General features: G+C 33.9%; 1 protein-coding gene across 2 annotated transcripts in view; it reads right to left on the bottom strand.

Annotated features, from left to right (window-relative positions):
• The window catches only part of CACNA2D1 (calcium voltage-gated channel auxiliary subunit alpha2delta 1), a 365213-nt gene that overhangs the window by 135941 nt on the left and 212199 nt on the right, over positions 1 to 17073 (bottom strand). For both annotated transcript variants that reach the window (XM_059471496.1, XM_059471497.1), the window contains exon 6: positions 16519 to 16648. In XM_059471496.1, the coding sequence (XP_059327479.1) occupies positions 16519 to 16648 (130 nt within the window). The remainder of the gene's footprint in view (positions 1 to 16518; positions 16649 to 17073) is intronic.

Below are 17073 nucleotides of genomic sequence, written 5' to 3'. Positions count from 1 at the left end.
ATGTCAGATTTAAAGCTGCCCTGGATCAGGGTGTAACTTTTTCTAAGATATGAATATTGCTGGAGGGAACTTCCAACTCTATGCTGCCTTAGAAAGACTGTTCAAGTTTTGTTTCAATATTTAATGAGTTCTCTATGATATTTCAAAAGAATTACTAGAAAGAGACCATTACAGAAGTACTCTTTTATGGGTGACATGAAAGGGATATGGATAGTTAAATTAACAGTTAATCAGGGCTTCTGAGACAAGTCAACTAATGCATTTATCATTAACATTACAAACATCTCTTGCAAATCAAGGAGGTTTTTTTCTTTTCTCTTCTAAAATAGGATTTTGGTACATTTTTTCATTCATCAAAGGAAAAGGTTCTTGATACTTCTCAAGAACCCTTATACAGTGGAAAAAGTAACTCAGTTTTTTTTCTTTTTCTGATAGAAATCTTCCCATTACTGTCTATTTATTATTATGTAATTTTAAAAATATTTTCTGGCAGCTAAATTAAAAAAAAAAATCTTCCTAGATATTTAGTAGGACTCCATTTGGAGATACTGAGAAATGACAGCATAGAAGTAGTTAAAGCAGGAATGAATCATCTTTTAATGGACTGTTTATATTAGCTAAAACCAGATTCTGGCTCTTCCCTTGTACTTCTTGAGGAAATCTGAGATCAAAAGATGTTCTGTCAGACCAGGTCTTAAAAAAAAAAAAAACAACAAAAAACTCACTAGGAGAGAAGTCCTTCAAAACCTGCCACATGATGAAAACGGACTTCTGATACTTCAAATTCCATTACAAATTTACAAAGAAGAGACAAATCCATCCTCCTGAAGTGCACTTGGGGAATGGTTTCTGATGCATTGCTAAGGGTCTGGGAGATTACCTGTACACCTTTTATTTTGAAGGCTGCAATTTCTCCACCAATTTTTGTGGGTGCATAAAATTTCTAATACTGTTAGCCACAAAGATTCTTTTTAAAACAGAAAAGGCATGCTTTGTTTACAAATAAAGAATTCAATCATATTAAAAACCCAAGGTCTTATATTTGTTTTATTCTTTTAAATTCTACATAAAAATACAAAATAACTAACATATAAAAATGCACACAAGTGTGCTCTCTATAAACCGGAATAAATTTATGTAAACTAGCTATTTAAAAAGAACACCAAGGAGTTTGACTTGTCTACTGTATGGAATTTTAATTCTCTGATTATCATTAATTTATGTAGCTCTACAGAAGTTCATGGTGTTTCAGCAAAATGCATTATGAAAATGTATTCAAGGAATGGTATCAGGAAATGATTATAATAGAAAATTCTAAAAGTTAAATATTTCTAAACTGACAATCCATGACATAAAAATCCAAAATCCAGCATAGAAGGTAAATGCTCCAAAAGGTTTTCTTCTCTGTAGAAGATAAATATGTATTTGGAGAATCTCCCATACAGCATTTCACACCAGAGAAAGTCTCTCTGTCATTTCTATATGGAGTAGGTGAATCCTCACCCTTTCAGAGCTTTGTGCTGAGTTACCCTAAAGGGATCTACCTGGACAACTCAATGTATTACTTTGAGTAGACTAAAAAAAAAGGTGTTTCCCAGTTTTCAAGGCTAGAGAAATCCAAAAGTTAATGAAAACATGTTATCTTCTACATGAATAATTTACATTTGTTTAGGAATTAGGCAAAATTCAAACAAACCACCCACAACTCCTGCCCAATTCCCCCTTCCCCTCCTTTATTTTCCTAGTTTATGTAAAAATTCTGCTCTAACTTCGAGCTGGATCTGACAAAGGCTGATAACCAACACACAGAAATTAAGGTTTATATGATATGGATCACATCTTTACTGTCTCTGATTCATTTTCTCTCTGCTTCCAAAATGTGCAAAAAAGTTGTCAGAGATTGCACTAAAGAAGTTACTTGCTGGATTACATGCAACCAACATACTATATCAATTATATTATTATATGCACTCAATATATACTGAGTTACTTTTCATATATTCCTTAGAATTTTGGATCAATTTACTATATATTTATGTATATTTATGCATTATGTATTTTGCCACACCTCAGTACTGTTTCAAACAATCCAAGAAACTGCAGGAAGTTACCAGGCTCTGAGAAAGATTCCCATTTTGACATTGTTCTCCCCCTTTCTCAGCTTCAACAGAATACGCTCACTCCACAAAGAAAAACTAGTAGAAATAACCTTAAAATAAATACTGTAAAAAGCATAATTTTTTTTATCATATCTAAAATGAAGGAACAAAGTTTTTCTAGACAGGTAACAAAACTCTTGATAATGAAAACAATAATAACAAGGGATGAGATACTGGAAAATCATAAGGCAACAGATCTGTTTTATTACAATTTCCAGAGTGTGCATGTTCCCAGCACATCAAAGAAAAGAAAAAGGGAGGGGAGGGAGGATGGGAAAGAAAGAAGCACACTCTTCTACAGTAATAACTGTGATTTTATATTTCCTGTAAGTGTGGTCCATATTTTAGATAGAAAGCCTGTTATTGGAGTCAAACAGCTTTTAGCTGCTGGACCGTGTAACTCATTCTGAACACACCAGGCTGCAGCAAACAGGGGGAAATGCTAACTTCTATATCAGTAATTTGCAGTAATATAAAGCTGTTACTAAATCAATGTCTCATCTGGAAAACAAACGTTTCCATTTCACCTTTCACTTAAGCTAGTGGCAAGAGGCTATTATCCTGTGACTTTCCATTAGGCCAGCACGATCTCAGACACCCATGTGCATCAAACACTGTCTAAAACACTAGACAGTATTTGCTAAGCTTGCCCTAAAAAAACCCTAATAAAGTAAAAAAAAATAAAGTAAAAAAAGAAAGTAAGAAACAAACAAGAAACCCCAAACCCAGAACCAAAAATCAGGGAACAGAGGTTTTTTTGCTGGTGGCCAAGATTTTTACTACAGTCAGACTTGCAACCTGTCAGCCTGGTAATGCCCAGGTAATTCCATATCCCCACATCCAATTTGTTGAAGGCAATCTGGATGCCTTCTGCACTACCAAAATTCTTAAAGTAATTAATTCTTGTAGTACAAATATTTAATCTAAGAACAGATGCCACATAATGTTAGATAACTGCTTGACTTCATGGCAGGCTTTCCCAAGATAAGGGACAACCACAATTACTTTAAAGATGGGCAGTGACTCCCCAGCATCATGGAGCTTGTTGAGGGGTTCCATAATTGAGACTTATATTTCTCAAGGACTACTAGAAACAATTAAGCTTAAAAAAAAAAATAAATCTGAGGAACAACTCAAATTGTGAAAAACTTTCCCACTTCTGTAATCAACCATTCATTTTTGCATTTTTTTCCTTTTTTCAAAACCATTTTTCAGAACACAGAGAACAAGCTAAAATCAGCAAAAGTACATACAGAGAGTGGATAAGATGATGAAATTATAAATATGCCACAAATTGGCACTCTTACATACAATTTCATCAAATGCCTTGTCTTTAAGTTAAAAATGACAATATTTTTTGGAAGTTATTATCAAAAGAACAAAAGCATGACAGATCCTAGCAAGAGCTGCAATTCATTACACTTGACAAGATTGTAAAAGCAAAGTGATATATAAAACATCTTAGCACACTGGCAAACACATTTATGCAAGTATCTGGGAAAACTCTATTTAATTCTCAAATATCATACCATTTCCTCTGCATGTGAGCAAAAAATATTTTATCAAGTCAGATACAAACCCTATGATTAAAATCAAGTCAACAACCATCTACATTTGTTGACATAAGACTACATGTTGCAACTATCCAGACTATATGCCAAGACATGATTTTCACATTGAAGTAAGATTTGTAAAGCAGAAAGATTTTCCTAGTTAAGTAATATATATTTCTTGTGCTGATGAGAACTTCAGGAAACAAAATTTAAAGTCAATAAAGAATTAATTAAGCAGGGACACTATTCCTGGGCTGATTTTTTCTAGATATAGAGCAGGTATGAAATCTCATTTATTCACTGTCCATGCTGTTACATTTAAGCTAAAACCAATGAAATCTCCAGGACACAATTCTGTCTCACATATAATCACTTGATCACTTGATTTCACTAATATTTTACTGTCACAAGGCATCCAGAACTTAACACAATGCACAATTTCAATACTAATTTAGGATGTTTAGTTTAATTTTTTCTATAATTTTACCTACTAATGTGACTATCTTAAAGTTCTCATAATATTCATATTCCTATATATTCATAGGAAAAGTGGTGAATATGCATAAATAGTGTAAAAATATTAGCATCGTTTTTTTTCCTATTATTTAGATGCTTCAGGTGAAATACTAGTCCAAATAAAATCTGTGTACTGATTCTAAAAAGCTAAAGGGAATTTGAAGTAATTAGTTACTGTGTTCTATCTACATTTTTAGGTTTCCTTAAAAAAATCAGATTTAGTTTTACATGCGGGTTGAAAACATGTTAAGATCAGCAATTACCTTGACCTGCAATTACTGCTGAACAAAATCCTGTCAAAATGCAAACTCAGATCAAGCTTATGTAAAAAAGCAAAGCAACATGCCACTTGACTACAAAGCTGAAAAATCAGTATATATATACTAGATATCTTGCAAAACATGCAACTATCTGAGAGATTTAGAGAGCTTTTGCAAATTAGGAATGAAACCAATGCTTTTTTATATTTACAATGCTGTCCAAGGAGTTGAGCACTTCTATTTGGATTCAACTAAATGAGCCTGAAGCAATGTATAAAGTATGTATTTGGTATGTCCAGGTTTACAGTGATGAAACTTCAGTCAGATTCATAGTCAAGTGCTGATTCCTGAGATTTTTTTTTTTTTTTAAGTAAAGCAAAATAACATCCCAAATAACTAAGCCCCCTTTCATCCCCAGAAGATAAGTTACTAGGAAACACTAAATAAAACATCTCTTGGAACCAAGCTGCCAGTTCAGTAGCCCCTATGTTCCATCCTTCTTAGATCATTTAGTTTCTACTGTCTCACAAAGGCTTTTCAACTGTTAACAAGGTTCACATAATCCCATTTGGTCATTTCTAACAAGGAATGTAAGCACTGCTCTTCCATAAAGGACCATAGGGATATAGCATTATCATAGAATCACACAGTCGCAGAATGGTTTGGGTTGGAAGGGACATTACAGACTGCTTATTTCCAACCCCCATGCCACAGGCAGGGACGTCTTTTCTGCAAACATGTGTAACAGGCAGTGCTGCTACCAAAATCTCCTTCCATCCTGCTGAACACGTGCAAAACAGAACACAGCAACAGGAATCCACCTCTTTAGACCTCCAGAGCTAACCAGGAAAACCTCAGGCTGCTCCAGAAACAAGTTCACATGAGTTCTTGAATTGAAAGGCTCTAAAGACTTAATTTATTTTGGCATTCCCAATCTCTGTTTCTTCTTCTTTGTCTTTGCCAAGCCCTATGTGCCATTTTTTAAAAATTTGTTTTGATCAGTGTTGTCAGCCTGCTGTGGAAGATTTTCTAATTTAAGACTTCGTTACCATCTTTCCTTCAGCTCTGAACAGTCTGTCACTTGCCATACCCATCATGCTGAGCTACCCCAGTGTGCTTTTGATTTTCAGCTGCCAACTGGGAAGGCCAAGGTCTAGATTTGTTTTTTTCCCTCTTTGTTACTCTCTCCCTAGTCAGCAACTATTTACTGGTTTTCAACAACATAAAGTAAGGTGCTGACCTAAATGAGCCTGAGTGATTTCAAATGCAACTGAAAATAAATGGATACCATGGACATTGAGCCTTTCAAAGGAAAAGACCATAAGGTTAAAAATGTAAATAGCTTACCATGAAACACTTCTACAGATTGAATAGTTTTACAGATAACGGTTTTGAAGAGTGGTGTGTCTAACTGCAGAAATCAAAATAATTTAAATAAACAGCTTGTAAGCTGAAGGTTGACTTGCAATGAGATGTTTGACATTGTTAAAAGAAACCAATCTTATCATGTTGATTAATGGAAAAGTCCTGATCTAATTTTATAACAGATGTTTGAGCTAAATGTTTTTGTTGAAAATTAGAACATTTACTTGAAGGAGGTCTGACAGGCTCCAATGGCAAGGGCAGCTAATGGTCTTGAATGAAATGTTCTGTATGAATTTGGAAATCCTGCTATGAAATGGGTCCTTCAAGCACAAATGTACTTTAACACATACATAGCTTATTCAATTTCATTCAACTAACCCAAAATTCAGTGCAAATCCATGTAAACATATCCACTGGGTAATGTTCAGTGTTTTGTCCTAGAACACTTTTTCCACTGAAAATTATCTTTCTACAATAAAAATTATCAATATTTGTACAGAAAAAGGCAGAAATTAATATTATTTTTAAACTGATGGTATTAATTTTCAAATCTCTATATTATGGAAAATAACTAATAATAAAGACATTCAAAAAGACAGATGAAGCAAGAGGGCACTCCAGGGGCAAAGGACACACTGAAAATGACAGGATGCCAAAGCTGCAAGATGCCTATTATCTTAATCAGAAGTATGGCAAAAGTTCTTTATTATCCAACAGGGATATGAAAAAGCACTAGGATGCAATTTGAGAAAATAATAGAAAAATCCAGTATGCAATAAAGTGAGTCTGCAGTAACAAATAAACAGTATTCATATCCTTAAATTATATTCCGTATGTTAGTATCTTTCAAGACTCAAATTTTAGACATAGCGACAAAAAGCCACTAAGTGTACTCAAAGACACATATAACTACATTATCTTTTTTCTAGTCTTTCTTCTTCATTATCTGTCTTTCTCACTTCAAAACTAAAACTGAACATACTGTTTGTGAAGGTGATACTACTTTAAATATAGTAATAACTACAGTGCTGGATACTTCAATAATGCATGCACAAAAATTATATTATAGAAGATATAATTCAATCCATTAAGCTGCTCATGATTTTACATGTTATTTCTTGGTAATCAACCGTGATACATTTATCAACATGGATATCCCAGTAGTATCCAGATTTTTTACCTTTCTTTTTAATAAATAATCTATTGTGGTTATTAATTTTCAGAAAAAAAATACTTTGAATCTTTACTTTTATGCCCCGTCTACCTAAAACTTAACAACTTTATTTCACTTTCTTCTGAAAGAATCAAATCAATGAAATATTTTTAGAGTATAGATTTATAAGGATTCATCATGTAAGTCTTCTAAAGTGCAATAACACAGGGATATAATTTTTAACCAGTAGAGGTTTTAAAAAAATTATAAGTTAGAGCTAGGCTGCTATAAACTCTGCAAAATTCACAGTTGTGGTATTACTGGCTGGAAATACAAGACATTCTTAAATATGAGGACCAATTATTAAAAAATTAATTTTACAGAAACCAAATTTCTTTTGCAACAGTGCAAAGCTGAAAACTAGATTTCTTTCCAGGGGGAAATCTTTCATAACTCTGTTGAGTATATCCCCCATATTAAGCATATTAAACCTCTTAGATATTAAAACCAAGACAAAACAGCAAGACAGTCATAAAAATTTTATGAGCGGAGGGATGGTTCCATACAAAATATTTCACACTGCCCAAGTGAAAAAAATTGATTGACATCAACAGATATTTTATTTCAATTCCTCATAATTTGTGCAGGTCAAGTATAGAATAAACTCTTGTTATTCGAATACATTATTTTTGTGTCATTTTTTGTCTCTGCGTGTATCAGGTACTTATTCTTGGCAATACACGTTAGTTATTTTCTGCAGCTTATATTTTATTACTGGCTTTAGATTACCTTGTCCTCACCTTTAAGGAATTGCACAAGTTTTTGCTTGGCTCATCTTTTTCCAGCACCATGAGATGGCACAGGGGCACAGAGGTGGAGGCAGGAGCTGCCTGCCCAGTTACATTTGCTGTTTGCACAGGGTGACAGCGGGTGTCACCTGCACAGCTCAGAGCAGAGCTGGCACCTTGTGTCAGACCACAGAAGGAAGGAAAAGGGGGAAGGTCACGGTTTCCCTTCTCTTCTCCTCTCCTGCCTCATTTAGCTCTCACACTGAACTGAAAAGAACATCTGAGAACAAAAAAAAAGGCAAACTTGTTTGAGGAGAGGAGAAAAAAAGAATTAACAGGCTCTCAGCCAATCAAGGAATATTCCAAAGCTTTTGCACTTCCACTTAAAGTATGTTTTAAGAAAGAACATTATTAATTTTCAAATCAATTGGCATTTTCTTGTTAGATATAAATTACTTCAAGCAATTTAGCACTTTTTTTTCATAGTAGTTGTTGTATTATCATATCTACTTGTTTAACAATCTGAAGCACCCCTAAGCATTTATTGGTGGATGTTTAAATTATCTTATATTTTTAATAAGTGGAATAATGAAGATATACTTATATTTGGTGTTCTGCTTAGCAGTCTGTATTGCAGAAAAATACAAAGGCCACCATTAGCTATTTTTACCATAAAAACATTGCCAATCATACTGCAGAGCCAACTTTTCCCTCTTGGTACAAGAGGGTTCAATACTAATTGCTATTCCAAGCTGTGCATAAGAGAGAAAATGCAGGAAAAGAAATGGAAAGGGATCTGAGGATCAGCAATCATCTGTTCTCCAAAATAGATTTTGGCAGTATGTAGAGTTTAAACAATTATTACTCAGTCAAGCAGCCTAACAGACACTGGAATCTCAGGACCTGCTATAAAGTCCAAGATAATTCTGGATGCACACCATATTGCTGGTCAAGAAATCTGCAGAGAGAGGCAGCTATGCTGAATGCTAATGATAATCACCACTCCATTATTAAAAAAGTGTTTTTCACACTTCTGCTTTTTTTACAAACTCTACAAATTAATGTTATACATTTTGGGAAAAGAAAGTATATAGGGACACAGAGTTGTTTTGGCATCTTTGTGTTTAAACTCCAGAGTTTTCACTATCTACAGTAAGGAAAATCTCTGCATTGCATAGTATTCTAATTTGTTGAAGGCACATCACAAAGACCAGCTTAACCAGGTAACACAGCTTTGGCTTCTGGTATGGCTTTTCACACCTCACTGTGATATTAAAAATTCTAAACATGTAAGAGATCATAGCCTTTGAGTATTTAAGAAGACTGTATCATGTCAGTGGTCCATGCAGATAAATTTTTGGTTATAAGAACAGGAAAGACATGATATAGAAAGTTTGGCATTTGATGGTGCCCAGAGGGGTCACTGTGAAAAAAGCCCACAGCCATGGGTTAGAGCCATGCCTAAGGCTGGTATTGCTCTATTTAAAACTCAAACTCAATATTTTTTAAGGTTTGCCTTTTTTTAAAAAGAGCATGAACAACAATAGCAAAGAGGAAATAAATTAACCATTTTCTCAACTTAAATAGAAAAAAAAATTAATATATTTTATTCTATTTAAAAATAAATAAGGGCTAACACACCAAAATGTGATTTGTTTTTGTGGAATGTGGTTTTCATGGGGAATTGTGTGTCAGTACAACATCCTGACATAGTTACATTTTAGCAATATAGGGGTTTGTTGTAATTAAATCTATCTTAAAATATTTTTTCAATGAAAGTGAAATAGTCTGGAAAAGAGGTTTTTTTAAAAGATATCAATTAGAAGGTAAATTTCTGTATCTGACAGATCGGAACCTAGAAGATCAGGAGGCAACTATTCAGCGCCTTTCTTTAATGAAATACAGATGTTAATCATGAAATTTGGTATTCTCTGGAAGCATGCTGAATACTGAAACAGAGAAAACTAGGATGTCTGCATGGGTGCAGATATGCTGTGTTAATATGCTCACTCATAAAAGAAAGTTGGCAGTGGAAATGAAAATATTATTTCTGCCAAGCTAGATCCATAAGAAAAAACCTATTTGGAAGTAAAAATAGCACCTGGTAAGAGAAGAACCCTGCAACAACATGAAGAAAATTTATTTCCTAAGGATCATGAAGTAAATCCTGTAACTTCTTTTCATCCCTATAACAAGTTACTGTATAGGATTAAAGGCTTCATCATGATAAAGAGAAAATTCCCATAATGAATTGCTAGTGAGTTATGACTGTTTGCTTGAACGTAGTATTTAATTTCCCCAGGTTAAATTACCAGAATAGATGTAAAATATTTAAGAAACAGCTCTAAGCTGTAAAAGTCAAACTTTTATCTTAAAACTTAAAATGTTAAGCTTAAATAGCTATTTGAGAAAACTCTTCAACACAAAATAACAGAGAGAAATGTAAAAATTAGTATCTATTGTTTCCAACTAGAGACAAAAAAACCCATAGTGCAATTAAAACACTAGAAAAATTATTTTAGGCATAATTTATTCTGTTATATAGTGTCCTTCAAATGTGTCAAAATAAAAACTTATTTTTCAAAAAGATTTAAAATAAAATAATTGCTATTCCAGGAAAGTTTCTGAGTGTTAAGTATCAAGACTCACATTATGGTCTCTTTCAGTCAGCTCTCACACTAATATATACAAATAAATAAAATCAATCATACTGTTTATAAATAGCCAACACTTGATTCATTTCAAATAAAGATTTTTCAGTTCAGGGGTAGAATATTTCAGAATACCCACTTTTAGTAGAAACTTGTGTTTAGACAACTGTGTCTCTATGAAAGCCTAAGGTATTTAGGTTCTAAATTTACCACTGGAAAAAAAATCCCCTTATTTTTATTTTGCAGAAACACATGAAAATTTTTATCAAACACCTTAAGACAAAGCAAGTCTGGAAGAGTACCTGGAATTATAATAGAAGTGTGTTTTATTTCTAGTATATACTTTTTGGGATGCATCTTTATTAGGTAGATTGCTTTAAATCTATGCTGAGAATTCCTTACTACATCTGTATTTTCCAAATAGCATGTACCTACCAGTTCCATCTTTCAAAGAGGAAAAATTTACCTTTGGCCACAAAAAGGTCTTTCCCTATTTTAGCTTATTATCTGAAATTTTGATAACTTTAGACAGAAGTCATGGTCAGCTTGATGTCAAGTGATTATGCTAGACCATCCATCAAATTAAATTAATGGTACTAATCCCAGTACCAAAATATAAATGCCTCCTTGCAATGGAGGATACTGTTCAAGTTGTTTGGCCTTCTGGATTGTGACAGAAACAAGCTTTTTCATCAAGTTAGAAAAGCTATTTCTTTTTGCTGATTATTCAAATAAGATTTTAATTCAGGGAGCTTTAGCAATCTGCCAGGGGCGGAAAAAATCCAACCGTAATTGTAGAGCATAAAAAGAAATACTGACCCTAGAGTTCTTTACTTAAGCTTCTGCACTGGTATTTTCCTTCCAGGTTTAATATTGAACCAACCAGGCAGTACTTGGGGACTTAGCTGCAACTAACATTTGCTTTATAGTTACCCCAAGCCATAGTCTTTGGTATTTAAAACAGGCTGACACTGAAATTCATTTGAAGGTCTACTTCACTCATTACATGTTTTCACAAATAGCTTTCTGATTAAAATAGCAGAGAAACAACAACAACAAAAAAGAAAAACCAACAACAAAAAAACACCACACAGAAGTTACAGTAATCTCACATGCTATTTGCATGAGACATCCATAATATCTATTTCCAAATTTAAAGGTGTAAACACACTCAAAATCAGAGACTTGAAACAATAATTTTTCAATCTCTGATGTAGTAAGCATGCGCTATTCATTTACCCCTTACAATAAACCAAGAGAAGATCTTCAGTTTGTCAGCTATAACAAAAAAAATATATCAAGACCACTAAGCTTAAAATATGCTGAACCAATTAATTTAGGCAATAAAAGTGACTTGGCTGTTTGTAACAGCTATTTAAATTATATAGAAAAAAAATGTCCACAAACATTTTATTGTCTTTAGATATTTAAGGAATGCGGATGTAGCATGTAAAAATATTTACACAACCCTTTATCCATATCTGGATTTCTTAATAAATCTCATTTGTTATCCACACATAAGACCTTCAATGAATAAAATGATAGCACACTTTCTCCTAGTTTATTTAAATTGGGGGTTTCTTTTGGAGGGGTAATATTGTCACACTCATGGTTTCATTTCCCAGTATTTCTGAGGGTTTTATTCACAGAATCATAGAAAGGGCTGAGTTAGAAGGGACCTTAAAGATCATCGACTTCCAACATTCCTGCCACATGCTGGACCTCCTTCCACTTGACTGCTGTTCCCAAATGGCATTTCTTTTACTTTCAAGCTCTTAGGCTGAGATACACAAGATTAGCAGAAACTAATTTTAAACAACATTTTAAAAATTCACCAAGAAATAATATTATGGTCAAGATAAAAACCACTGTAGTATCTAACTCTTTTTTTTTTTCTAATTAGTTCTAAAAGTTTTTATTACCCTTGAGAGATATACTGGAGTACCAGAATGTCAAAATACTTTATCCATAACTAATTATTTACATATACGATGCACCACTAGAAAGACAAAATTTATATCCACTGTCTAACTTGATATCAAATAATATATAATAAATACAAGGCTTCAGACAACAGAAAAATTTTGACTGCCATGAAAGGGGAATATGAAGCAACAGTATTTATATTTTATTATTACTAAGGTAGATGAACCATCAATTACTTTTAACTCAATATTTATGCCTCGTTTGATGGCTTTGGAGACAGGAAGCCCTTTTTTCTTGCTGGTTGCTGTCCAAATATATTCAAAGTTATGTTGTCATGTTCATGACATATTACTTTCAACTTGACACTTTAATCAGCTCTTCCACACTAATCAAGCAGTGAGTGACATGTGGAAACACCATTTCTGATTTAAAGGGAGTAAAGAAGGAATAACCACACAGAAATAAAGCAAACCTGGTATGTGTGCTTTGTCTAACACCTCACCTTGTTGTCATCTCATTGCAACAGTTCCCATACCCACTCAGTGATTTCTCATGGCACCTCCTCATAGCACTGACTTCTGCTTCACAGCAGAAGCCCCAACACTCTTCACAGCACAACCAAAAACTTCCAACCCTCTTCACCACCAGCCAACAAACTCCAGCTCTCTCCTCACCCAGCTAAGCCACTCTTTTGTAGCACTGTTCTTCTTACTGGACACAGCTGTGGCTGTTAAGGGCAGGCCTGTTCCTGATCTTTGGTGATCAGCACAGCTGCAACTCCGCAGGTGTGAGACTGCCTTCTGCACTATCTTTATTTTCTTACATTCTATCCCTCCACATCACCTCAAACCATAACACCAGCACAGACATAGACCTGGAGGAATCACTGCGGCAGATGGGAAAAGTGGATCCCAGACAGCCAGGGCATGTGGTATATCCACTGGGAAGATTCACTCTGCTTTCCTTGTGCCAGGGATTTCCTCTTACTTCTGGCCTGCAGTTCCTATATTCTGCTTAGGGATAAGCAGGGTTCAGTTTTAATGAGGATTTAGAAACAAGACTTCAGCTATTACTAATAAGAGATGCATGACTAATTCCTAGTGCATGTGTTAGAAAGAGGACCTGAGGGTCTGTTCTGTTTTCAGCTGCAGATTGATTTTACTTCAAAACCTAAATGGGCCTCTTGAAAAATACTGAATTAAAAGTCTGATCTGGTTCTATTTTATTGGGATTGCCTCCTTGCTTCAATCCTCAGAAACAGGCAAGTAAATTAACTCCTTAGACTCTCTCCTGTCTCTGCATAGGTTTTGGCACAAGATCCAGGAAAAGAAAATAATAATAATAAAAAAAAGAACAGCTTTCATAATACTTCTTTCTACAATCAAATAACTCACAAAGTAATAACCTGGATGTAGTAAATGGATATTTTGTTATGATGCATGTCATATTTTTATGGTGAAATACATGAACTACTTCACAAGAAGGTCTTTACTATGTTTCAAACAAAGCAAATCACTATACATAGAGGAAGAAAAGGACATTTATTTGTCGACCACACTAGATTTTAAGTAGTTTGTGTACCATTACAGAATTACTAGACAAAAAAGTTTCCCGATTTCAAAAATATAAGTGGACAGAAATTCATTATTTGATTCAATTTTAAAAATCACTAAAAATCATAAGTAATAAGTACAATATAAATGAAACATAAATAGAAAAAAATAATGGACAGCATATTGATTATATTAAAGGTCTCTTCCACCCCTAATGATTCGATGATTCTATGGTTAAGAGTTGAATTCCTTGCTCCATACAGAAAATAATTATTACATGAAAAAGCATGATTGGCAAGCCCAGCTGAAAATCCTGATCCCATGTGGCTCTAAAAGTAATTGTCCCTCTCCCCTAGGGACAAGAACCTGCTGCTGCAAGAGGCAAGAGAAGTGAAAACCAATCTCAAGGAGGAATAGGCAAGTCAAATATCTATCAAATCAAATATCACTGAAAACTGTTCTGTGAGATTCAAAAAGCAATTCCTTGTTTCTCTTGGCCACCTGCAAAGCATATACAATAAAGAAGAAAAAATGAAATCTGCTTGCCAAGGCATAATTCAGTCCAAAAAAATTGGCTTCCAAGCTGTAAAACTTTTGAACTGTGTCTCTTCCACTGATTTTCAGAAGGATTCATTGTAATGCCTGTTTTGCAAATGATTCCAAGCAGAGTGGGATTTAGACATGGAATTGCAGATAGCATTTTCAAATTTACAGCTGCTCCCTGTTATAGTGGACACTGAAACCTCCCAAGAAATGACAGGTTAGCTCCTGTGAACAGGCAGAAAAATGATAACAGTGTTCAAGATGCGTTATCTGTCTTTCTACAGTTATAAAAATTGCTTGTAGATCATAATGTGAAAAGAACAACACTACATTCTACTTTTGGAAATCTGTTGGTGAATGACTACCTCACAATTGCTCACTTGCATTTTCGATGACACATGAACTTTGTAACTATAAAATAGAACCTGGTGAACATTTTGTGTTTATTGACATGAAATCTGTCACTTTTAGGTATTCTCAAGCTGTTATCACTGAAAATTCCATCTGTAACACAAAGTTACCCAGACACACAAGAACATGATTTTTCTGACATAGAATTGTAGACTTCCTGGTAATTTTCTACACTTCTACTTCTCTGGTAATTAATATAAAAATCAGATCCAATAATCACAGACCATATATGCTGCACATGCGCATACATTTCTCCAGAAATGTACATTTCTTTCTGCTATCATCATTTTATTAGATACTAAAGTTGTACATTTCCTGTGGAATTCATAATCTGTCCTCCTTTTCAGATTTATGGGCTGTACAGGAACATTACATAGTATACATTTTTTAAGGGATATGTGTCCTCAGGAATTCCATTTAAGATGTTAAATTCAACACATCAAGGAAACATTTGATGTACTGTTATGATGAAAATCTTATACCAAAGTTCACATGGCATTTACAAATATCCTAATAACTGGAGTTTTTCCAACACTTTAACAGTGAAGTATCAATTCTCTTCCAAAAAAATGAAAAAAAAAGGAAATGGCCTGTCACTTCTCTGTAATCCTGCAATTAAGGTGCACTTTAGCACTTATTAAAGCCAGAATCCCAGAATAATCCTTTAGGTCTGTCAGTCAAGCTCACCATATAAGAATACAAGCTACTATGATTCTTTCCCCCATCACAGTGACATTTACATTTTCATCCCTCTGCCATTTATGGAAGCTGCACGCAACTGTGGCCATGAATTTAAAAAAGCTCAGGTCACACTAGGGTCTCTTTCCTCTTGATGAGACTTTAAAAGAGGAAAAAGACTGCATACTTGAAATTAGGACCTTAAATAAAAAACAATCAAAACTTAAAAATAGAAATTCTATTTAATTTTTCTCTCCGCCATTTAAAAAATATGCAGCTCCTTTGAATGCTGAAATGTCTTTTTGTTGTATAAAGATTTTTGCTTGATGATGAGCACAGGGACTTTTTTCCATCTTGAAAGATAAATACTTAGTTTTGAAATACAATTAAAGAATCCTCATCTGTATAGGCATATATATATATATATTTTTTATTTTTTGCATCGTTTAGAAAGACTTTATGTAAATTCTCTGCCACTCTGTTACTGCAGTTCTAGAAATGCACGGGATGAAATATTGGTACTACCAGCTCACACAGCTTGTTATTTCCCTAAACTGTACCAGCTCATGACATACTTAAAAATGTTTTCAGAACTCATCCCTGCCTGAGGCCAAACTGAGTGTAAAGAAGAGCTGTCAAGAATTGTTTGTATTAAATGCGAACAGCACAGACAAAGAATGGATCAGATCATCAGAATATGCAAGAGTTTTGTTTCACCTCCAGTTACATTTGTGAAACTCAGATCCAATCCTAACGGATCTCTTTAACTGCAGCACCTACCAATTCACAAAATTAATCATATCCCTAATACGACACATCTGTGAAGTAGCACTGAAAGAAGTAACGGTGACATTAACAGCAAACCTGTACTAAAAATGTAGAAAAACATTGTTTTAAGAATGGGAAACAAATAATGAGCTTAGTTTTAAAATATAAAATCACTTTGTTCACATGCCACTTACAGCCTTCATAAATATCTGTTGGTATGTGGACTGCTGCATGTTGGTAAGATGTTTGCCGTCGGAAAACAGGATCGTCCTCAAATACTGGTCTGATTCTCTGGCTGCCAGATTCAGTTTCATTCTTTTCAGGCTTTTAAAAGAAAAATATGTAAAGAGCAAAATATTAAAAAGTGTGCTAAAAACAATGCCACTCAGATTTTCTCTTTTTACATAAAAAAATCATCATAGCTTTTCTTTCACTGCCAACATTAAACACAATATAACATTTCTATATAAGCACAATTAGTTTCTCCAGGTCAAGGAATATTTATGTATAGTTTGCTTTCAGTTTTTATTTACCCAATGCTTTCAGTGAAATGAAGACCTGTAAAAGAAAAGTATGAGCCAAAACACCTTACACACTTAAATTTCATAACTGCATGGAATTTTTACACCTATAACACAAGGCAAATTAATTACCTTTTATTACATGTAATAATTTGCACCAAATCTTAAATGTTACTTTTTTTTCCTTCTGCAGATTATATCATAAATCACAAATCTGAAAATGATACC

This window comes from Ammospiza nelsoni, chromosome 5 (genome assembly GCF_027579445.1).
Source record: "Ammospiza nelsoni isolate bAmmNel1 chromosome 5, bAmmNel1.pri, whole genome shotgun sequence".
NCBI classification, from domain to species: Eukaryota; Metazoa; Chordata; class Aves; order Passeriformes; family Passerellidae; genus Ammospiza; species Ammospiza nelsoni.
This window is presented reverse-complemented; position numbering and strand designations above follow the sequence as displayed.